At 42.4% G+C, this 25,567-nt stretch overlaps 1 protein-coding gene across 21 annotated transcripts in view; it reads right to left on the bottom strand.

Annotated features, from left to right (window-relative positions):
• The window catches only part of LOC122930354 (unconventional myosin-XVIIIa-like), a 331,901-nt gene that overhangs the window by 33,608 nt on the left and 272,726 nt on the right, over window positions 1–25,567 (bottom strand). For 18 of the 21 annotated variants that reach the window (XM_044283690.1, XM_044283692.1, XM_044283672.1 and 15 more), the window contains 6 exons: window positions 20,342–20,458; window positions 18,727–18,810; window positions 11,056–11,193; window positions 10,690–10,875; window positions 6,261–6,400; window positions 6,089–6,133 (listed from right to left, as the gene is read on the bottom strand). In XM_044283690.1, coding sequence (XP_044139625.1) covers window positions 6,089–6,133; window positions 6,261–6,400; window positions 10,690–10,875; window positions 11,056–11,193; window positions 18,727–18,810; window positions 20,342–20,458 — 710 coding nt within the window. The remainder of the gene's footprint in view (window positions 1–6,088; window positions 6,134–6,260; window positions 6,401–10,689; window positions 10,876–11,055; window positions 11,194–18,726; window positions 18,811–20,341; window positions 20,459–25,567) is intronic. The other 3 variants (XM_044283691.1, XM_044283693.1, XM_044283675.1) reach the window with 1 other exon arrangement.

Raw genomic sequence — 25,567 nt, 5'->3', positions numbered from 1 at the left:
TTGCAGTGGTGGCTGACGTGAAGCCTCATTCTCTGCTATGACATGCAGACTGATTCTCTGCTGACATGAAGCCAGATCCTCTGTTACGGGACCTCTCTCCTCTGCCTGGGTGCTGGGCCTAAATTTATGACAATGGACTGTTGCAGTGGTGGCTGACGTGAAGCCTGATTCTCTGCTATGACATGCAGACTGATTCTCTGCTGTCATGAAGCCAGATTGTCTGTTACGGGACCTCTCTGCTCTGCCTGTGTGCTAGGCCTAAATATATGCCAATGGACTGTTGCAGTGGTGGGTGACGTGAAGCCTGATTCTCTGCTATGATATGAAGACTGATTCTCTGCTGACATGAAGCCAGATTGTCTGTTACGGGACCTTTCTCCTCTGCCTGGGTTCTGGGCCTAAATTTATGAAAATTGACTCTTACAGTGGTGGGTGACGTGAAGCCTGATTCTCTGCTATGATATGAAGACTGATTCTCTGCTGACATGAAGCCAGATTGTCTGTTACGGGACCTTTCTCCTCTGCCTGGGTTCTGGGCCAAAATTTATGAAAATTGACTCTTACAGTGGTGGGTGACGTGAAGCCTGATTCTCTGCTATGATATGAAGACTGATTCTCTGCTGACATGAAGCCAGATTCTCTGTTACGGGACCTCTCTCCTCTGCCTGGGTGCTGGGCCTAAATTTATGACAATGGACTGTTGCAGTGGTGGCTGACGTGAAGCCTGATTCTCTGCTATGACATGCAGACTGATTCTCTGCTGACATGAAGCCAGATCCTCTGTTACGGGACCTCTCTCCTCTGCCTGTGTGTGTGCTGGGCCTAAATATATGCCAATGGACTGTTGCAGTGGTGGCTGACGTGAAGCCTCATTCTCTGCTATGACATGCAGACTGATTCTCTGCTGACATGAAGCCAGATTCTCTGTTACGGGACCTCTCTCCTCTGCCTGTGTGTGTGCTGGGCCTAAATATATGCCAATGGACTGTTGCAGTGGTGGCTGACGTGAAGCCTCATTCTCTGCTATGACATGCAGACTAATTCTCTGCTGACATGAAGACAGATTCTCTGTTACGGGACCTCCCTCCTCTGCCTGGGTGCTGGGCCTAAATATATGCCAATGGACTGTTGCAGTGGTGGCTGACGTGAAGCCTCATTCTCTGCTATGACATGCAGACTGATTCTCTGCTGACATGAAGCCAGATTCTCTGTTACGGGACCTCTCTCCTCTGCCTGTCTGTGTGCTGGGCCTAAATATATGCCAATGGACTGTTGCAGTGGTGGCTGACGTGAAGCCTCATTCTCTGCTATGACATGCAGACTAATTCTCTGCTGACATGAAGCCAGATTCTCTGTTACGGGACCTCTCTCCTCTGCCTGTGTGTGTGCTGGGCCTAAATATATGCCAATGGACTGTTGCAGTGGTGGCTGACGTGAAGCCTCATTCTCTGCTATGACATGCAGACTAATTCTCTGCTGACATGAAGACAGATTCTCTGTTACGGGACCTCCCTCCTCTGCCTGGGTGCTGGGCCTAAATATATGCCAATGGACTGTTGCAGTGGTGGCTGACGTGAAGCCTCATTCTCTGCTATGACATGCAGACTGATTCTCTGCTGACATGAAGCCAGATTGTCTGTTACGGGACCTCTCTCCTCTGCCTGGGTGCTGGGTAGTGTTGAGCGCGAATATTCGAAAAGCAAATTTTTTTCGCGAATATCGCAACTTCGCGATTTCGCGAATATTTCGAATATAGTGCTATATATTCGTAAAAACGAATATTCGTTTTTTGTTTTTTTCCCCCCCCCCCCACAAAATTACAGTACACATATAATTGATTGTTTCCCAAAGGTCCAACAGCTCAGATCTTACTCACATTGCCTAGAAAGTGATTGAGGCGCGAATCTTCGTAAGGCGATTTTATTAGCGCACATGCGAATATCGGCACGTCCCAGAACAGAGGCAAAGGGCTTTGCATTCATACATTAGTGAATTGAGTTGCGAATCTTCGTAAGGCGATTTTATTAGCGCACATGCGAATATCTACACTTGTCCCAGAACAGAGGCAAAGGGCTTTGCATTCATACATTAGTGATTGAATTGAGCTGCGAATCTTCGTAAGGCGATTTTATTAACGCAAATGCAAATATCTACACTTGTCCCCAGAACAGAGAGGCAAAGGCCTGTGCATTCATATAGTATAGCACCATATTCGCGAATACGTAGAACTTCGTAAAATTCGATTAACGAAAATTCGTATTTTTTATTTTACTTTCCACCTTACAGATTACATTGATCTGTACTCTGTCAACTACTGTCATCACCCCCCACTGTATCTCGATTGATTCCCAAAAGTCTCACATTCCCTAGAAAGTGATTGAGGTGCGAATCTTCGTAAGGCGATTTTATTAGCGCACATGCGAATATCGGCACGTCCCAGAACAGAGGCAAAGGGCTTTGCATTCATACATTAGTGAATTGAGTTGCGAATCTTCGTAAGGCGATTTTATTAGCGCACATGCGAATATCTACACTTGTCCCAGAACAGAGGCAAAGGGCTTTGCATTCATACATTAGTGATTGAATTGAGCTGCGAATCTTCGTAAGGCGATTTTATTAACGCAAATGCAAATATCTACACTTGTCCCCAGAACAGAGAGGCAAAGGCCTGTGCATTCATATAGTATAGCACCATATTCGCGAATACGTAGAACTTCGTAAAATTCGATTAACGAAAATTCGTATTTTTTATTTTACTTTCCACCTTACAGATTACATTGATCTGTACTCTGTCAACTACTGTCATCACCCCCCACTGTATCTCGATTGATTCCCAAAAGTCTCACATTCCCTAGAAAGTGATTGAGGTGCGAATCTTCGTAAGGCGATTTTATTAGCGCACATGCGAATATCGGCACGTCCCAGAACAGAGGCAAAGGGCTTTGCATTCATACATTAGTGAATTGAGTTGCGAATCTTCGTAAGGCGATTTTATTAGCGCACATGCGAATATCTACACTTGTCCCAGAACAGAGGCAAAGGGCTTTGCATTCATACATTAGTGATTGAATTGAGCTGCGAATCTTCGTAAGGCGATTTTATTAACGCAAATGCAAATATCTACACTTGTCCCCAGAACAGAGAGGCAAAGGCCTGTGCATTCATATAGTATAGCACCATATTCGCGAATACGTAGAACTTCGTAAAATTCGATTAACGAAAATTCGTATTTTTTATTTTACTTTCCACCTTACAGATTACATTGATCTGTACTCTGTCAACTACTGTCATCACCCCCCACTGTATCTCGATTGATTCCCAAAAGTCTCACATTCCCTAGAAAGTGATTGAGATGCGAATCTTCGTAAGGCGATTTTATTAGCGCACATGCGAATATCTACACTTGTCCCAGAACAGAGGCAAAGGGCATTGCATTCATACATTAGTGATTGAATTGAGTTGCGAATCTTCGTAAGGCGATTTCATTAGCGCACATGTGAATTTTGCATAAAATATATGTATTATGCGATGCGAAAATTCGAATTATCGCATATGCGAAATAATAACGAATTTGAATAATCGCGAATATTTTACGAATATTCTTTCGAATATTCACAAAATTTCGCGAATTCGAATATGGGACATGCCGCTCAACACTAGTGCTGGGCCTAAATTTATGACAATGGACTGTTGCAGTGGTGGGTGACGTGAAGCCTGATTCTCTGCTATGACATGCAGACTGATTCTCTGCTGACATGAAGCCAGATTGTCTGTTACGGGACCTCTCTCCTCTGCCTGGGTGCTGGGCCTAAATATATGCCAATGGACTGTTGCAGTGGTGGCTGACGTGAAGCCTCATTCTCTGCTATGACATGCAGACTAATTCTCTGCTGACATGAAGCCAGATTGTCTGTTACGGGACCTCTCTCCTCTGCCTGGGTGCCGGGGCCTAAATATCTGAGAATGGACTGTTCCAGTGGTGGGTGACGGGAAGCCAGATTCTCTGCTATGGAACCTCTCTCCAATTGATTTTGGTTAATTTTTATTTATTTAATTTTTATTTTAATTCATTTCCCTATCCACATTTGTTTGCAGGGGATTTACCTACATGTTGCTGCCTTTTGCAGCCCTCTAGCTCTTTCCTGGGCTGTTTTACAGCCTTTTTAGTGCCGAAAAGTTCGGGTCCCCATTGACTTCAATGGGGTTCGGGTTCGGGACGAAGTTCGGATCGGGTTCGGATCCCGAACCCGAACATTTCCGGGATGTTCGGCCGAACTTCTCGAACCCGAACATCCAGGTGTTCGCTCAACTCTAGTCAGCAACCTGCGGCTCTAGAGCCACATGCGGCTCTTTGGCCCCATGATATTGGCTCTTCCAGGTGCGGGCTCACATGTACAGTGCGATAGCATTTTCGTTGCCCGTAGCAAAAATAGGCAGGAGGGTGAAGACCAGGAAGCGGTGAAGGCTCTGTTCTCACCGCTTTCTGGTCCTTGGTTGTAGGCTGTGCAGGGCTGCACACAGTGTGAGGTGCTCTGTGGCGTCACGCTGTGCACGCCAGTTCACAGCACAGCCGACAGCAGTAGGAACACAGAGCGCGGGTGGTGAGGAGCAGCGGCATCCAGGAGCCGGAGAGGTAAGTGCTTTTTTATTTTATGAAACTTGGGGCTGATCTGAGGCAATGGGGTGATAAAAATCATAATGGGAGATATGAGAAGCATCATGGATGATGAGAGGCATCATGGATGATAATGGGGATGATGAGAGGCATCATGGATGATAATGGGGATGATGAGAGGCATGGGGCTCTTATCTGAGGTCTGATTGAGGGGGTCATTTACTTTAAGGTCTGAGCTGACGTCTGATCTCAGGGAGGTCTTATTAACATTGGGGTTCTGATTAGTGGTCTGACCTGAGGTGTAATGAAAAATATTTTTTTCCATATTGTCCTCTGAAACCTACGTGCGTCTTATAGGGTGAAACGTTGTGGAGTGAAAGATGATGTAGTGTCGAGGATTGAGAAAGGTATGTTCAGATGGTTAGGAATACCCTTATGAAGTAAATAACAATGTACCTTCCTATATACTTGAAGTTTAAAAAATTTGGCTCTCAAAAAATAAAATAAATAAAATAAAAAATAATCGCTGTTTTGTCGATATTTGGCTCATTTTACTAAGAAGTTTGCCCACCACTGCACTAGGAGAAGCCGGGAATGCTACAAGTTAAAGGGCTTATCCCAAGATACAAACGTATCCCCTATCCACAGGTTAGGACATAAGCATCTCATCGGTGTGGTCCAATTGTTGGGACCCCTACTGATTATGAGAACAAGGGGTCCATGGTCCCTGAATGAATGGACTGACCGTCCAGCATGTATGCTGTCACTCCATTCATACTCATACTGTGGATGGCCGGAGAAAGTCTAGTACAGCACTCCAAGAGCACAAAACATGAAAATACACCCTTCTCCATCTGCAATAGACTTAACGTTATTCAGAAACACGACATGAGCTAGATAACTTCAGTGTCTGAAAAAATAATCAGAAAAGATACAATAAACATGCAGGTTCTATTATGTCTTAGATATGGCTATCTTGCCTTAAAGGGATTTTTTTTGTTTGGGGGGGGGGGGGGGGGGGGTGTCACATAATCCTTTTAAGGTCCTACATTGAAGCGATCTTATGGTTTCCCTAGCTAGTTTCCTTTTGTAGCATGACATCTGGGAGAATTGTCCCAATCCTACGGGAAATACACAACTGCTTCATAAAAAGGGAAATTCAACCTATGCCCTCTACAGATACAAAAACGGAATTAAAACTAAGCCTATTTGTGGTTCAATAAAACAGTGTTAATGGTTAAGACACTGTAAAGAAAAAGGTAGGTTATGCATTCAGATTAAAACGGTTATTTGAACATTGTAATGGTAAATGGCTATGGGCATGCACTCGCCGAGGTCAGAAAATAACCATGCAGTTATGATGGGGACCAGGATTCTTTGTAGAAAAAAACTTTTTTTTAAAGGTTTTGATGCTCAATTCATGCTGAGGTTAGGGAGTAATTCAATAAGCAAGAGGGAACATTTCAATCTCACTTTTTATTCTTGCGCTTATGATACTTGGTCACCATATCCTGTAAACTGGAAACATGGAGATAAAATAAAACATGAAAAGATGGCCAATGAAAAACGAAAGGCAATAATCAAATGAGAAATACAATGAGATTCCGCGGATGACAAAGAGAGACGGATGTGGCAGGTTTCTTACCTGTTGATGAGGTCTTCATTGTCATCGCTTTCCATCTCATCCTCAATGGCAGCTTGAAGATCCCCGATACGTTTGAAGGCTAATTTCAAGTCTGACTGCAAACTCTGATTTGCAGCTTCCAAACTTTCTAGATCCATGTCCTGCAAAGATAAACTCAGGTTTAGATGCCTTTAAAGTTATTGTTATTGCTCCAAAGCATTTTACATGAAAAAGGAAGCAACACTGAATGTAATAAATTATCTGTATACACTAGATTATCTAGTCTAGTGTATACAGCTCTGTGTGTCGCAATGGTTACAGCGCACAAACCTGTGTGCATACAGATGTAACATGCATTAACCTTACTGACAGAGTGCCATTGTAATACACTTTTCATTACAATACCGTACTATGCATATAGCATTGGGTCACAGGTGCCAAGGCACACTGTCCTAGATTTACTAATGTTTCTGCACCAAAAATCTTTCTAAAAAGTGGAGCAATTTGGTGCATATTGCGTTCTTACCCATTCCTTGAAATGCTCACCAAAGGGACAGAACTAAATGAGCCTAAAATGCACCATTTTGAGCCAAAATTGTGCCACAATTCTGGAGTAAAATTCTGTCTCAAAGTAAGCTAATCAGTTGTTTGCATAGTGTCAGAAAAATGTCTATTCCTGCATCAGATGTATCATCCAGCCTAAACGACTGTGATAAATCTGTGGCAGGTCTAGACAGTTTTTCTACACTTGCGCTACCTTTCGGATTAGTAAATCTGGGCCGCTATGTCATTATGGTAGTGTGCCTTTTCTAATATTAACAGTGTATGTCTGTAATCTGATCCTGTCTTCACCCTTTAATCTGGCCAAGAGCAGGGAATAGGGCTATATTTACATAACAGATTATAATCTGTGCAGAATTATCAGGCTGAACCCTGATGCGCCACAGATTTGCCGGTTGCGATGGGGCTAATCTTTGTGTTTCCTGCCTGAAATAAGTGGGACATTTTGTATGTATTAAAAGGGGTTGCAAAAACCCCATTCACATGTATCTGATGCACATTTCGGCATGGGATATGCTCTTATCTGCGTCAAAAATATACATATATTAACTTTCAGTACCAGGTGGTCTGCTCCACAAAAAAATAATAATAATGAAGTATGGCTAATACTTATTGGCTAATGTTTGGTTGTATTAAATGTAAGAGAGTGCTTTCTCTCAGGGGTGGGGTTGCAATTACAGACTTCTCTGACAACGGGGTTCAAGTCCAAAAGGTTTATTTTGGCACTTCAGCACCATCACACACATAAACATCGAAAATAAACACCTGCCCGTCTGGGCTCTACCTAATACACATGTTGTCTCTACCTCCCCTATAGAGCGCCGTTCACACACGGGATTAGAACCGGCTTCCTCAGCCATATACGGTCTAGCAGCCTCCAGGCTGTGACCACACCAGCACCCTTGGGGGGAGATGGTCCAGAAGTCCTCCCGACTCTGACCGTGCCACCCTCTTTCCGTAGGCGTAGCTGGGCCACCCAAAACTTCAGGCTTTACAAAGCCTCGTGGCCCCTCAGCCGTCCTGGCTGAGACCACACAGAGCCTCTCTCAGGCTCCCATCTCTCAGGCTTCCTCAGCCTTTCTTCCTCCAAGTCATACACAGAGGGTTGTTTTAGCCCTCCTTGATTACAGCAGCAGGCCTCACCTGTGATCACCTCCGGCAAAAGACAATACATGTAGTGGAAGGGTGTGGACTGGCAGATCCCACTACCAAACATATCCCCCAGTCCACATGAAATCCAGCCCAGAACAACATCTAGACAAATCAGTCTCAGCAAATTACACTTTGTTGAAACCACTGCAGATTTCTGGATTTCAGTTATCTTACCCAGCTGAGGTATCTGGGTGGGATATACACGCCTCCCAGCACTTATACTGTACACATCACCACAGAATGTATACTGGAATATTTGTAATGACTCTAGACTGCAGGGTATTGGACTCATATCCATCACTTTTACACAGTATTAGGTTGAAAATTGCATTGCATTTAATCTTTGAAGACATTCCATCTCTGAGAATGGTTCTGCTTTCGGTGGTCTCAGGCCTTCTTAGCCTTATGAAATGAATTTCTTGTCAATTAAATTGCATTGAGACTGACAGGTAAATAAATGTAAAAACAATCTTCAAAAGTCATAACTGCAAAGCTGCAAGAAAACCCGACATCAGTCCTAGGGATGAGCGAATTGACTTCGGATGAAACATCCAAAGTCGATTCGCATAAAACTTGTTCCAATACTGTATGGAGCAGGTACCACTTGGAACCGAACCCAAGTTCAGGAAATGTGTTTTTTTTTTTTACAGTAGAAATCAATTTATGAAGTTATTACGTGAAGTCTTACGAGACTTTGAAAAGTAATAACTTTGGCTCATCAGAGCCAATGTATTCTAATACTGTACGGAGCTCTTGCTACAGTACTGGAACAAAGTTTTATGCGAATCGACTTCGGATTTTTCATCCGAAGTCAATTCGCTCGTCCCTAATCAGTCCCATGGCTTTTAGTATCACTTTTATGCTGACGACACACAAATCTACCTGTCTGGTCCAGACATCACCACCTTACTATTCAGAATCCCACAATGCCAAAACTTCCAAATCCTCCTCCTTTTCCTCTCGCTTTCTATAACTTAACATGGATAAAAACAGAATTCATCACCTTTCCCCCCCATCTTGCTCAAACCCCCCCCAACAGACCTATCTATCACGATCAATGGTTGCACACTCTCCCCAGTCAACCAAGTCCGCTGCGTTGATTTCTGCCCTCTCCTTCCGACCACACATCCAAGCCCTTTCCACCATCTGCCGCCTCCAACTCAAAAACATCTCCCGCATCCACGCTTTCCTCAACTTTGAGTCTGCAAAGATGTTTGTACATGCCCTCATCATCTTCCGCCTAAACTACTGCAACATCCTCCTCTGTAGCCTTCCATCTAGCCCCTCCAATCTATTCTCAACTCTGCTGCCTGACTAATCTACCTCTCACCCCTTACTCCTCTGCCTCTCCCCTCTGCCAATCCCTTCACTGGCTCCCCATTCCTCAGCGAATTCAGTTCAAGATACTAATAAATACATACAAGACCGTCCACAACCTGTATTGTATTAGTGCAATTGTCTGTATTATGTATGTATACCCCTTTTCATATGTATAGTGCCATGGAATGAATGGCGCTTTAATAATAAATAATAATCAGACAATGCGGACCCTTCAAACTATTCTAAAGGATCATTATCAGTACAGAAGAGAACCAATAACAAAACATTTTTCTCAGCAATGCAGGCACATATAAACATGGGACAACACAGAAGCCTTCATCTGCCAAGCGCACATGTAACAGGTCAGCCAGTTTCATAGGTACAAATCTGCTGACAGATGCCCTTTAACCCTGCTTTCACCCCTGAGCGTTTCTCAAACGCGCGTTTTACGCACGTTTTTGTCGCGCATTTTTATGCGCATTTTTTGTAATAGTAAACACGCGTTTGTGTGATTGACTGCAGTGTCCTATGGCCACAAACGCGCGTCAAAACGCCCCAAAGAAGCTCAAGAACTTGATTATGCGTCGGGCGTTTTACAGCGCGATCGTACGCGCTGTAAAACGCCCAGGTGAGAACCATTCCCATAGGGAAGCATTGGTTTTCATGTGTTGAGCGTTTTACAGCGCGTTTGAACGCGCTGTAAAACGCTCAGGTGTGAACTTAGGGTAAAGGAATTGTATGAGCTTAGTTTACTTTTTTCCAGAATTAGCACTCATGCACAAAAACATTTTTTTTCCCGTTTCCGCTCGTTATTTTTTATAGGTCCGTATGCGGAACCATTCTCAATGGGTCCGCAAAAAAATGTTTTTTTAATTACTTGTTTGCATTCCGTTTCCTATTCTTGTCCATTTTGTCCATTTTGCGGATAAGGACAGGCATTGTTACAATGGATCAGAAAATAAATGGACGTGAGACAGATGTCATCCGATTTTTTTTTTGTGGATCTGTGTTTTGCGGACCACAAAATACAAATGATCATGTGCATGAGCCCTTAGTGTCCCTCTTATCCATGCAAGTGAACAAGGCTGAGATTGAATACCAGAGACGGGGCATGGACAAGAGTGGCACTGTTTCAAGGACAAAGAAAAACAGAATTTGAATCTCATACAATGCTTTCAAGCCCCTAAAAAGCCAAGGAATCCAAAAAGAAATTTCAAAAAGGCATAAGTCATATCTGAAGGCTCTGTGTCCTAAATAAGGCATACTACAGATACCTACCTACATACATATGGCCCAATAAACAGCATGGTCAGTGCAGCAGCATAGAAGCAGTAAAATGACTTATGACAACAGCTGTAAGTGGGTAAATGAAGTAGTAGCATATAAGAGACTTGTACCAAAGAACAGATTTATTTACCAATTCATGTTTTTTACGGCTGGCTTCTGTCTCTTTCTTGGCCAGTTCACTCATCTCTTCCTTCATGTCTCTGATCTGCCGCTGCATTCTTTTATTCTGCTCTTTTTCACGGTTCTCTGCTGCGGCTCGCTGATCCCGCTCTTCAGTCAGCTTCTCAATGTTCTCCTTCAGTCGGGTTACCAGGCTCTGTAGGCGACAAGTTTTAGAATTATATCTATATACAGAATGTGTCTAGTTTGTTTCTTTTTGTTAACTGCATTATCTGATAACCCCAATACATATTCATAATTACTAACGAGAGGGTGATGTATGAATAATCAAGTAACTGAACCCTCCTTGACACTGAAGAACAGGAGTTACACCCACCTCCATGCGTTTCACTTGTGTCCTCTCAAATTCCAGGCGGGTTTCCAGTTCCCGGATTTTGGCCTCCTGTCTGCTCACCACAGATTTATCCACCATGGACTGCTCCAAGAACTCCAGCTGACTCTGCAAACCTTGTAACTGCACAGGAAAGGATAATGCAAGATGTTAGAAATTTCCAATCCGCACAACAACATTTAAAGAACTTTTCTTGCCAGTCTTGAATTCCTCCTGGGCAAAATTTATGTAGAGCTGCACACCTCTCAAAGAATTGGCGCTCCTCTAAAAATGTACAGCAGCCTCCTAGTTCATGTAAATTTCTGTATTTATTCACAGCAGAAAAGTGATGTGAATAAAGTGGTTTGTAGGGGGAAAAGTTGCAGCAAAAATGTGAGACTTTCTGATGCCACAAAAGTGTCATATTAAATGTCCCCTAGTCTTCCTATTTTCAGAGTTCACAGAAATAAAAACTGACAATTGAAACTCATTGCGGTGATTTCGGATGTATAATGATATAATTATAGTATCTGTGTAATCAGTTATGTACACGACTATATGGACACTGTAGAGCTGTTCTTTGAAAATGGCTTAAATGTTTAAACGGGTCATCCAACGAAAAATATTCTACAGTTTTTAAACCAGCACCTGGGTCTGAATCCTTTTATAATTGCATGTAATTAGAAATTTAGCATAGCCACTGAGTTACTCAATAAAAATCTGTCTAGCGCCACCTGCTGTTTTTACTTATTTATTTGACCTGCTCACTGAGAAGGCCGCACATGCTCAGTTTTATCCTTCAACTGCCTCATGAGTTATGATAGGCCGAGATCATGGACACGCCCCCTGAGCAGCAGCAGAAGAGACACTCCCCTTGAGCCGTCAGCTTCATATCAATCTAGCAGAGCAATGAGTGGGGAGACGTCAGGATACATGTGAGGTACAGGGCTGGTTTTAGCTTTGTTAGAGAGGTTTCCATGTACTATAAGATGTCTGATTTTAATTTTTTACATTAGTCATGGGATAACCCCTTAAACTGCTGAGACAAATAGAATGTGTCCATCAGGTAATAAATATAGGGGTGATTGAGAAATTATTTTATACAGAGCGAGTGTGCTACAATCATGGGGAAAACAGTTAAAGGGGTATGTCAATATTGGTTTATTTCATGTTCCCCTCCCTTGATGAGAATAACCGGAGAGGGGCAGGAGACATGACATTCTCCATTGATAACTATTAAAAGTTGCCTACCAGGCTGGCGCTGCTCCCCCCTCTAATTATACTTCTGGCACTCCATCACCACAGGCACTAGCGAGAGATTTATTTTAACACATGTGCTGTAGTGATGGAATGTAGATGACAGACCATAAATGTGTTGTCAGTTCATTGTGGGCGTTACCGGGTCCAGATCAAGTGCACAATGTACGGCACATGATCCAGGACGTGCCAGGAGCATTTCTTCACTGGGGAGTGCTGCACTGGCACAGAAGGCAACTTTTAATACTTTACAAAGGAACCGTTTTTATACTCATCAAGGCGAATAACAAACAAAACAAAAAAATCTTGATATACCCCTTTAACAAACTCAAAGTAAACATAAAATAAAAGCAACAATAACATAAATGTTATAAAGGGGTTCTCATCAAGACATCCACTTTTTACACTAAAGGTCAGCTTATTTTCACATGTCCAGCCATTTCAAATCCCAAACATTTTCCTGCCTGCCATTTATTTTCCTTTTGCCAGACAAATCATGTTAATGCTTTCATAGTGGTCAAACCTAATACTATCAAGTGAAAATGTGAACAAAAGAAAAGAAAAGCAATACAAGGTTTACATAGGAAGGGATATTCTAAAGAAACACAAAATGAAAAAATCTATAAAGATATCGACGCCTTGTTCCTTCAAGCCTGTATTAATCCACCAGTGCACAACACCTCATCTTGCACTGGTATTGACTGGGAATTACTTAATGTGTTTTATTTACTTACTTTCACTAACACAGATCAACATGGCTCTTAATTACTAAAGATGAATGCATGAAGTGAATGAACTGCATGCAAGAGCCATCAAGAGATGCCAAAGGGTCACTGAGGTAGTTACATTGCAAATTTTTCTGAAAACTAAATCATTCTTTACCATTCCTTAAATTCATCAATACAATTTCTGCAGTATTGTCTAGTGATAAAATCTAGGCCTTTCGTACAACCAATTATTGGGTATATGTTTATTTTGTTAAATCTAAGCCAGAGACTAAACAGTCAGCAGCTAATTAGCAGATTCTAATTTTCACAACAGCAGGGGAGGAGTGTGCTGATCTTGTGGGAAGCAGTGACCAGCTACTCATATCATATGGTTACGCTGCAGGTGACACAGCTGCACATATATGTTCACTGTGCAAAAGAACTTGCACAAATACAGCTTTTAGACTTGTTTTGGGCATGGATGGATGCCAAGAAATAAGAGAAAAATGTACAAACCAGTATCTATCACAAGAGAATTGCTCTAGAACGTCAACATTTTGTAATGGGAGTGCAAAAAAAGCAATTAGTTTAGGTGATAAGTGTCTGATCAGTGGGGGTCCTACTGCTGTGTCCCACTGTGTCAATATGAATGAAGCGGTGGATAAATATTCATGCTGCCATTCCATTCATCTCTATAGGACTGCCAAACAGTAGCAGAGTACGTTGCTCAGATACTTCTGTCAGTCCTATAGATCTAAATGGAGCTGCAACATACTTGCTTGATTGCTGGTCCAAACAGCTGATTGGCAAGGCGCTGGAAGTCGGTACTCCGCCAATCGTCAACACACTAGCACTTCACAACCCCTTTAAGTCTTCAGGAATTGTAAAAGGGTTACCTGAGATTTTTATACTAATGACCTGTCCTCAGGATTGGTCAACAGTATCTAATCGATGGGGTCCAACACCCTGGACCCCCACCGAACAGCTGTTTGAGAAGGCACCACGCTCCTGTGAGAGCCGCTGCCTTCTCCGTGCTTACCAAGCACAACGCTGTACATTGTATAGCGGCTGTGCTTGGTATATAGCAGCTCAACGCCATTCACTTCTATGGGGTTGCGCTGTTCCTAGGCCACGTGACCGATGAACATGTCATCACTGGCCTAAGAAAAGCTAAGAGAAGGCCGTGGCAATACTGCAAGCGCTGCTGCCTTCCCGAACAGCTGATCGCCGGGGGTCCCAGCTTTCGTACCCCCCACCAATCAGATGTAAAAATCTCGGAAAACCACTTTAAAAATGCATAGGAACTCTCCAATTTGTTATCAGAACACTCCTACAACTGAGCAGAACAAATCTCAGAATATGGCAGTGTTTACACATCCCGGCCACAAAAAAAAATTTATCGGGGGCAGGCACAGCCACAATACGGGTGCATAGTTGCTCTATGTCAAGCACCCCCGAAACCTTGAGGTTTGAATAATTTAACTCTGGAGTGATGTAGACGGTAATGAGCTATGCAAAATATTTCTATGTCTGTGACAACTTATCACCTAAAAGCACAAGCATTAATTTAACTTCTTGGTGAATTGCTTTTTTCCAACCGCATAATTTTTCTCTTGGCTCAGCTTAGAGCACTGAAGATATGGATGCAAAGACCACAACATCCTTTAAATTAATGATGCAAGGTTTAATATATTAACATATAGATTTAGCTTAAAGAAAAAAAGCAGGATCAATGTTTTGGGCTTCTTGCCGATGATCCCTGTAAGGCTTACCCTGACAATTGAGGGATGAGTTATCATAGATTAGACGATGCCTCATTAATTTCAAATTTACAGGTCAATGATACAATTTGCATTGGAGTAATAGTATTACATTTGGCTCCTGTGTTCTCTCTCGTTTCTTCTACGTTTCTTTTAAATGTCAACTAAAGCTTGTTGACTGCAAAAATCTAACAATTAGCAGGTCAATTTAGCTGCAAGGTTACATATGCCACAGCCATTAATTGGCTAATGATACCTGGCACAAGTCTGCACTAAAGAGAAAATAAACCAGAGAAATTACAGGTGAAGATGAATCAGTACAAGTCACTTGTGTTTGTGAGCGCCCAGTAATTGGAAGGTCTACGTGAAAAATTGGGAAAATTGGTCCAAACCAAGACACTTTTTATTTAAAGGAGTTGTCCCAGTATAAATATTCTACAATTCTCAAACCAGCGCCTGGATCTGAATACTTATGTAACCACATAACTGCATGTAATTAGAAATGTATTATAGCTTCATTAGAGTTAGGGCTCATGCACACAAACGTATTTTCTTTCCGCTTCCGTTCTTTATTTTTTTTTGCGGATCGTATGCGGAACCATTCACTTCAATGGGTTTGCAAAAACAACTGAAGGTTTTCCATGTGCATTCCGTTTCTGTATTTCCGTTCAGCAAAAAAGTAGTGCATGTCCTATTATTGTCCACAAATCACGGTCCCAGGCCCCATTCAAGTCAATGGGTCCGCAAAAAATACGGAACACATCCATAGGTCATCCGCATTTCGCAGATCCATACTGTAGAAATGCTATGCCCAGCCCATATTGCTTATGTGTTTAATGATTAATAAGTTACTGCTTCATTTTCCGATCCGCAAAAAACATCGCATACGGAAACCACACGTATATGTTTTGTGGAATAACGGAACAGAAGAGCACTTAAATCAGAAAAAAAAAAAAAACTCAGATCTGGAACAACGAATCTGTGAAAAACGGACCGCAAAACAACAACGGTCGTGTGCATGAGCCCTTATTCATTGAAATCCATCTATATAGCGCCACCTGCTGTTCTTTTTTTAATTTCTTTGTCCTGCTCACTGAGATAGAAGCACATGCTCAGTTCCATCCTTCAACTGTCACCAGCTGCAGCAGAAAGGTGCCACCAAGCTGCTTACCAATAAAAAATAAAACCCTCACATTTATCATATAAAAATGGGGCGAATACTAATGAGCGTTTCCATTATGGAAGTGTTCATTAGTACAGGAGAACAGTAAAAAGAGGCGAATGCAGCTCTCCTAGGGCTCTGCACTCCCCGCTTTCTGGTCTTCTGTCAGCTCCACGCTGTGCTGTGACATCAGCACTCTGTGACCTCACGCTGTGCGGCATTGGGTCACAGCACAGCGTGTGGCAGGAAAAGCAAGGAGCGCACTGGATCCTGGAGCAGCGGCATATGGAGCAGGAAAAGTAAGTTGATTTATTGTTTTCGTATGATTTGAGGTCTGAATGGGGGTCTTATTAACATGCCAGTCTGATCTGAGTTCTGCTGAATAGGGGTCTTAACATTGGGGGTCTGATCTTAGTGTCTGAATAGGGGTCGCATTAACATGGGGGTCTGGTCTGAGGTGGGAATAGGGGTGCCAACATTGGTGGTCTGATCTGAGTTTCTGAATGGGGTTCTTACTAACATGGGGGTCTTATTAACATTGGGGTCTAATCTGAGGTCTAATTGTGGGTCTTATTAAAATTGAGGGTCTGATCTGAGGTCTGATGAAATTTTATTATTATTATTATTTTTCGCCTCTAAAACCTAGGTGCGTCTTCTGGGCAGGTGAGTCTTATAGGGCGAAAAATACGGTATGTGTCCTGCATGGTGAATGAAAAAATAAATAAAAAAGATGCACAATGCCTAAAATGCTGGGTTTTTTTGTCAGCTCCCCTCCCCCAAAACCGCACAGTCAACACAATCGTGGAATTGTACTTTTCCATTTTACCCAATAAATATTTTTTTAACATTTTTTTTAAATATATTATACAAAATATTAAATGATGCCATTAAAAATACAACTTTTCTCACAAACAATCTACACCGACATAAAAATGGCAAAAGTTATGGCTCTTAGAAGGTGAGAGTGGAAAAACAAAAAAAAACATGGCTCAGATGGAAATGGGTTCCTTGTATCTGCCATAAATAAGAGAACAATGCAAAAACCCTATGCTGCATCATGGTGACTGGTATAAACTCTGAACGTGCCCCTCTACACGGCATGGCTTGGCTATAGCCCATTTGCATTCAGTCCATGTTGAATTGCATTCAGAAGGAAGCAGTGTGACCTCTGTCTGCTTACACAATCCTGCTATAACTTATGCAGCAATTAAGGTAAAAAGTAGATAAAAGTCTTCCTGAAAAGATAAAAAGGTTCTAGTCCCAAGACAATTATGTGTTTCAAGTTTTATCAAATTATTAACGAGCTCTCTTAGGGTAGATAATTATTAGGCCTGTAAAACGTGTACAATATATAGTCAGCAAAAGGAGACTTATCCAGCGACCGGGACCGTACATTAAATGCTGCTTAATGATACTACAGGAAAAGTAAGGAAATATGAATAAGAAATAAGGTATCTTTTGTTCTCTGCCACAAGATTTTAACCACAATGTTTCAGGCCAATCGGAGCAATGAGTGAGAAATACCATACTACTACCAAATTCCTGGATTTTAAACACCTACATGTATTTAGTGATTTTTTCCATTTTCTTAAAAAAAATAAAAAATAAAAAAACCCTGGCTGCCTTTCCAGCTCTAACAGCAGGCTGGCACTTTTCCTAGAATCCTGAATAGCTGCTATATGCACATGAAGACATGTTGCTGAATAAGGAAGGGCTAATGCACACGGCTGTAGCCATTTTTACGGTCTGCAAATCCGGTGCACTGAGGGGCACTGAAAAGCTGAAATAAGGTGCCCTGAAGAGGCTAGGATCCACCCCTTGGTGTGATTAATTTGCATAAATAATTAAAGGGTTGGTCTCACTTCAGCAAATGGCATTTATCATGTAGAGAAAGTTAATACAAGGCACTTACTAATGTATTGTGATTGTCCATATTGCTTCCTTGGCTTGCTGGATTGATTTTTCCATAACATTATATGCTGCTCGTTTCCATGTTTACGACCACCCTTGCAATTCAGCAGCGGCTTCGTATCTGTGCTGCAGCTTGGCCATAACCCCTACCTTTATCTATATGATAAATGCCTTTTTCTAAAGGAAGATAACCCCTTTAAAGTCTTTTTTTCTCAGGAATGCCGCAACTGACCACACAAGTATAAATGTAATCAGCAGGACAACCCTACCAGACAGCATGTCTAGTTTAATAGGGGTGAGCCTGCTGATATGTGCTCTTTAAACAGGTGGAATAATTTCAGTATATTTTAATCAAAGAGTAGCATGGTTGTAGTAGTCACTGGAGAGTGTGGTCACAGTCAAGGAACTATTTTATTTCCTAGTTCATGGTTTGTGGGGGTTGTGTATGACAGAAGGACAGGGGCAGACTGGAAACCTAAAGTGGCCCCGGAAATAAACCTAAAAGTGGCCCCATGTTGTTGGTGGGTCCAAATCGATGCAATGTGGGGCAACACAAGTAGGCTGAGTCAACAATACCATAGCGCAGAATACCGTCCTATCAGAACCATATATCACAGTGCAGCACCAAATATTGCCCAAAAGCTCTCCCTCTGTAGTGGCTTGGGCAGCGCGCCCTGGGCATCGGCCAACTGGGAAATTTCCTTGCAAGTTCTATGGCCAATCCACCTCTGCAGAAGGATCTTGTCTCCTGTGTTCTTTCAATCCCTGCACCATGCACCACTTCTCAGGCTCTGCACAGTATAATGAGTTTGTTCTGGAGTGTTCCTTAACGTAATGGTATGCATGCTATGTACTGGCACTAGGCCAGGGAGACTCTTACCTTCTCCTGCATCTCTTGCTTCTCTTTGCTGGCTTCCTCAAGTTGCGTCTGCAGGTCATTGATCTGAGCCAAGTCTCGGGAGGACTAAGGGAGGGAATGACAGGGTTTGTTAGCTTGCTCATTGAGAATGGGATGCCCTCCCCACCAAAATAATACAAGGAAATATTCTCTGCTTGAAGGAGTTCCACAAAACACACCAAGTCCCAAGGCTCTCAGACTGAGCTAACTGGTCTGCAGCAAAAATCAATTTGCTTTATTTACATTACAAGCAGTTAATCTATTGATAAAGTTGTGCATTTAATTAAACTCGATGTTTGTAAGCAGCAGGTTTTGTGCCGGCCGTCTTCTGCTCAAACAGGCAGAGCATTCAGCTCAACGTGCAATAATCCAGGCTGTAGGGCAAGACCATCAAAAGGCACATGTGAAACTGTAGCATAGCTATTTTATCTTCTGGCGAACACAAATACCATGAAAACAAGCAGAGGATACACTGTGCGGAGATCTGAATAGAGGAGCAAATGGACATGTGCCGGCCAAAGGACCTAATCTCATGCTATGGTCGTTTCATCTGAGCCTCAAATATTAGATTTTAACTATTATTTACCATCACTGTGATGGTTTCAAGATTTTATGTTTTAGAAGTGCATGGACGACCTGTCACATTACACGTGCATTAAACGTGGCTCAAGACTTTGGGGCCATGAAATCTGTTTATCCAGAGGCTTGGCACGTAGTCACAAAAAAGGCTTGGTTCATGTTTGTCAAACAGCAGTCCCTCTGTACTTTAGGATTGTGCAGAATGCTCAATATAGGCATATACGGCATACGTACAACTGGCATTGCTTCACCACAAACACTTGCTAGATGAATGTCAGCCAAGCCTGCTGATTTGAGTGGGATTGGTTGACCACCAAATGTGTGTAGGAGTCTCCCAATGACAGATGTCAGAGATTGGTCATGTTGGATTTAAACATGTGTGATCCCGTTTGACCTCAGGAGATAACCAACCCACTAGAGGCACCAGGCAGCGGCTATCTCTTCTCCCTGATTCACAAGACATGCATGGTCTGTCGAGCATGCATGCATATGGGGGAATTGGGTGGAAGAGATTTCAGTAGACAGTTATCTCGTGGCATCGCTAGTTTACAAGATTTAAGTTCTGACTTGTTAAAACTGCTCTGCATTGACTTGTATCAAATTTCTTTGCATCAAATACAATAACAACCATTATAAATTTAAAAAAAGATGGCGTACTGCCCGATTATTAACCTAGGAAAGGCACTGGAGTCTGTCCGGCTACTCGGCCCTAGGCCACACAGAACACATAAATGGGCAACTAATAGTTAGGCAGCAATTTTTCATGAAGGAAGAATATTTTCTCTGCTTTGTTACCTGTAGTTTGCTACCATATAAGTCAATGTCTCAATTCAGAAAGAGCTTCAAGACATATTCTTTTTGGATGTTAACTTGAGATACCCATTTACGTCTAATTAATTTGATTTGAAAACTATTCTCAGGCAAGACTGCCTATAGCAGTTGTAAGATTTTCTTAAAGAAAAAAAAAAAGAAAAATTACTGAAAAGATGTAATAGGAATAATAATAATAATGAGTCACCTGAGCTACAGCTGCCTTTTGTTTCTTCATCAGCTCGTTCATATCCTCCTGGTCCTCCTCCATTCTGCTCTGTAAATCATTCTTCTCCCTCTGCACGCGGCTGATTTGCTCCTCCATCTGTCAATTAAAAATACAGAATTGGTTATTAACGAGCAAAGACCAGAGAGCAAGAAACACAAGCATTAAACGACGACATTTGTCATTTTGCTTGCAGCGGCTTCATTAGGTTTGTTCCCCTTCTGAATTTAAGTTTTTGATAGAAATGCTAACTGATGAAAGTTTATTTCCAGGAGACAGTAACAATAATGCCCAATGCATTCAATTTTTATTAGTAGTGACCAACAAAAGGCAACCTTGATAATCTCAGAAATTACATCAACAGCTATACAGCACGTCCGGGAGTAATTCTCTCCCATAAACGAGGCAGCAAAGAAAGTCATTTTATTTACACATTTTACATCATAGCTAACATGCTATTGTTCACAAAATGTATTAATGGTCTAAGATTGCTCCAATTTCTCACAATTGCGCTGGTCTACCCTGGTTTCGATACTCCTGGATTACTTTCTTGTCACAACTCCCTCCCCTGCCAGTGCTTGCTAGGCAATGGGTCTAAAAGTGGTGTTCTAGACTTAAATATTGATGTCCTATCATCAGGACAGTCAATCAGATTGGTAGTGATACAATCCCGGTACCCCCATAATCATCTGGTTTGGGCAACAGTTGGAGCCGGAAAGTATACAGTGAACGGAACCAAAATCTCAAGGTTCTGTCCACTGTCTAGTGGTGGTGCCAGGGTACTAGTGAGGTGAACGAGAGCTAAGCTGCAGTATGTCGGCACCAGAAACTACACAGTGGATGGAGTCTTCAGTGCACAGTCCAATTTTTGGCGCCAGCCTGCAACAGCTGTTCTGTAGGGGTGCCGGCCAAAGCTAAGAAGACCACTTTAATAAACTATGACTAGAGGTAATTATAGTGCCTGCATATAGCACTTGGATTTCAACATAGGGTATGTCAATTTGCACAAAAGGCACGCCAATCACAGTCTCCAGTGAGTGACAAATAGTATAGCTTCTTTTTCACACTTCGCAAACACACTGGGTTCTGTGGTGAAACCCGGGATCTGATGGTATGACCCAGCACAAGAAGTGGGTATATAATACATTTTTGCTAGGAGGTCCCCTCTGTTACTAATGACAGGTTTACACCGCCCGATAGTCGGGCAGATTATTTGGGATGAACATTCCTGCAAATGCTTGTCCCCAACAATCTGCTGTCTGAAGGTGCAGAATGGGAAATTATTATTACAGCACTCTGCTGCCCAGAAACAATGCAGCTGTATGAGGAAGAGCGATCACTCGTTCTGATACTGTGGGGGTGATCACTGCATGTAAATACAGAGCTTCACCCCCACCGAACGAGCAACAAGTTGTCAGAAAAGAACACTTCCTTCCCGATAATCAACTGCTCCTCAGCCCCTGTAAACCAACATTAGTGTGTAGATGTCTAATATACAGAGAGGATAGGGCTGCATTACCACATTCAGTAAATGACCACATTAGTGTCCAACTCCACTTACAGTAATAATGTATATACAAAACATCTATTCCTCCCTTAATATCTGCCTACCATTTTATGTTATCCTGTTTTATATTATTTTATATATTGAAGCTACGACAAACATATAAGGGATCCTATTACATGTGTCCCAGGAGATCAGCCAGGTTCCTCCTTCCTTCTCTTCACTATCATATGTCTGGCTGTGAGTCAACTGGCTGAAGAAGGAGCCTCATCCCCCTTTCACTGTTTTCAATAGGAGACCAGAAATGCAAACCCTTGTCACCAGTATGTTAACACCTATGTGAGGAATATGGATTATTATCTACTGTTAGCCATGTTTCCACACCCACCATTTGCTGAAAGGTAGCAGAGGTAGTAAGCTCCACAGGGGGGCCCAGCTTCAAAGCCAGCAGATGGCAGAGGACCTCTAGCAGTCCACCAGTGTTTACAACTTTTCACACTTCCATTCAGCCAGCCAGGAACCCAGCTAATGGAACAGGAAAGACCACTCTGCAGGAGGTCTAGTCTATTTCCCAGTTCAATGGAAATTATCAGAGTTTCTGGGGCCGGCAGTTCATAAGGAATTATGAATCGCCCGGCCAACACAGGCACAAACCGGATACGTATTTGTGTCCCTGTGGCCACGATGAACAGGCCCGTGGTCATGGTTTGGTGGTGGGATGCCAGGGAAGGGAGATGTACATATCTTCCCACAGAAACTAACGGTACCATGCTTGGACTCTACTTGTAGCCGGAACCCAGGAGAGTCTGTTGGTCAGAACCATCTCCCTGTGACCTTCTGGTCTGAAGCTATATACCCTAAAGGGTTTTGTTGGTCATTGAGCTGCCAGGATCAGCAGGGAGGGGGGGACCCTTCCCAGAGGCAGGAAAAGGAAGGGCAGGCTACAATTTAAAAGGCTTGTACCAGCAAGCGTGCGTGTCTTTTCTCTGAAGGAGGGTCACATCATGCCATGTGTTTAGAGCGACCTGCAACCTGCTGATATCACTGCCCTCTATGTGAATACAGCTAAGAACTCAACACCACCCAAAAGGACTCTTCCATCTGGCAAACTGACTTTTGTTCTGCTTAACCCTGTTTGTACCATACCACCTGTATTTTTTAACCTCAGACCACTGTATATATACCTTGTTTGTATAGTGTTACTTCTAGTGAGCCCTTAAGGTGATTAAATATATAATTTAATCTTCGGCTGTCTTGTATCTCGATTACGAATCCCCACGTCCGTGTTTCGGCCAAGTTATACTCTACCACGGGTTGGTTTCTCACCCTATATAATCCCGTTAGCAGACCGGGCTTATATCAAACAAGGAACTGGTGGCAGTCTTCCCGACTGATAACGCGCTGTTTCACTGGGGCAGTGAAAAGGCTCTCAGCTTGTTGCCTCTCTGTGCCCGTATGGACCGGAGGAATCTGTGAAACTGTACCACGACTGACGTTACCCGTTCCTCCAGGAGGGCGTAACGTCACGCCTTAGTAACCAGTGACCATACCGTATCTCGTGAGCGCGAAGTAGTTGACGTCTGACGTCAAGCAGGCACTAGGGGTGGTATTCGTCACAACCTGTATGAAAATTCTGCAGAAAACTGCACTACGGCAGGGCTACACACATTGACTCTAACCCGCTTTTAACCCGCCCTTACCCGCTTTTAACAAGTAAATACTTTATATAAGGGCTCATGCACACAAATGTATTTTGTTTAAATGTCCATTCCATTTTTTTACAGGTCCGTACACGGAACCATTCATTTCAATGGGTCCACACAAAAAAAGAAAATGACTCCGTGTGCATTCCATTTCCATATGTCCGTTCTGCAAAAAAATAGAACATGTCCTATTTTTGTCCGTTTTGCGGACAAAGACAGGCATTGATACAATGGATCTGCAACAAAAAAAAAAAAGATGCAATACAGACGTTTTCAGTTTTTTTGCGGATCTGTGTTTTGCGAACTGCAAAATACATAAAGTCGTGTGCATTAGCCCTAATACAAAGTTTCTCTATCCACCAGTCTGGGCAAAGATACTACATACTAAATAACCTGTTGGGGTATATGAAAATTGGTGTGGTGGTAAATCTTATTTAATTGACTTAGAAACACATTTGTCTATAATTCTTTATTTTCAGATATTTTCACAGCTATGCGGTATAGCAGCTGAAAGCAGAAAGCAACGGCGCTAGACTTAGGAGGGGTGGTGCTGTTAATAAAGAGAATAATGCTGGCTTCAGAAAGTTAATGAATCTATTAGCACATCATTCCAAAAGCAAAACGACTTCTCTGGCTCTGGCTTAGCTGTCATCTATCTTATTATTACTGGGGGGGGAAACTGGACATAGCTTAGAAGAGACATTTATTAAACTTAGTTTAAATGAAAATGTCATTCCAAGGCTGCATGCCCCAGCTACCCGTATCATTTCCACATGATGATAATAGCAAACATAGCAAGTGTATCCAGCAGCAGAGAGGTTAACCGAGGACAAAACTTTATTCAGGACTCAATGCAGCTGTGACGGTCACAATGCAGATTGCCTTATTATTATATTACGCTAGAAAACCAGGATCATGAGAACCAATTACGTTACTAGCAGGGTTTTTTTTTTTTTTGCTTTAAAGAGACATTTGAAGGTCTTTAGCAAATATTCCGTATGATGATATTACAAGATCTCACGATAAATAAATCCTATAACACATTCACTTAGCAGGGGATCAATCAACTCTTACAAGATAGGTCAACATGCTAACAAACATCATTTTCACTGTCCTTGGATACAGCAACAGTATTGCCATTCAGCGAAGTAGAAGTCACTGTCTGGTACCACATGCCGACGAAATAAGTAGATGGAAAAGACCCAAAGACTGAGAAAATACTAGTAGGTTCCTTAGATGATATGAGAATATATAATGGGGAAAATGTGATCCAAAATAGGCAAAGCATTAGGCCGCATTCAAGACTGCCAAACCGTGGATCCACAAAACACGAGCACCAGCCATGTGCACTCCGGATAGCAGCGACTTCAATGGGTCCACATTCCCACAAAATTCAGTGAAAGATAGGACATTTTCTATCTTTTGTTGTGTGGAGACAAGGACAGGATTTGCAGTCTGCAACACAGGCACAGCAGCCACACATTAGTGTGAATGCACCCTTAGGATCACTGCACAAGACCGTATTCGCTTTACGGTCCGCAAATTGCAGATCTGCAAAATACACACGCGGTCCGTGTTGCATACGCATTTTTTTCTTACTTCAATGGCATTTTGAGTACAAGTATAAGACATGTTCTATCTTTTTGCAGAATGGACATGCAGATGCGAAAAGTACGGATGTCTGTTCCGGAAAAGGTTAGACCATGTCTACAAAATGCTGACCACGGACCCATTGAAAACAATGGGTCCACAAACAAAAAAGCAGACAGAACACGGACCGCATCCTTATTTTGAAAATCCGCGATTTACGGAGAGGAAAACTGATGGAGTATAATTCAGACCATAAAAAAAGTAAAAAATATACATGTAAATATGAGAATATCGAGGAGATGTACAAAGAAAACTATGCCAGAATGCCACTGAACAGAGCCCAAAATGTTTGTGACACCTTACAAGCTAAAAGAAGTACAAAAACATGCCAAAATGATAAAAGACATGCCA

This window comes from Bufo gargarizans, chromosome 3 (genome assembly GCF_014858855.1).
Source record: "Bufo gargarizans isolate SCDJY-AF-19 chromosome 3, ASM1485885v1, whole genome shotgun sequence".
Classification (NCBI taxonomy): Eukaryota; Metazoa; Chordata; class Amphibia; order Anura; family Bufonidae; genus Bufo; species Bufo gargarizans.
Note: the sequence above shows the minus strand (reverse complement) of the source record. Positions and strands in the feature narration are given on the sequence as shown.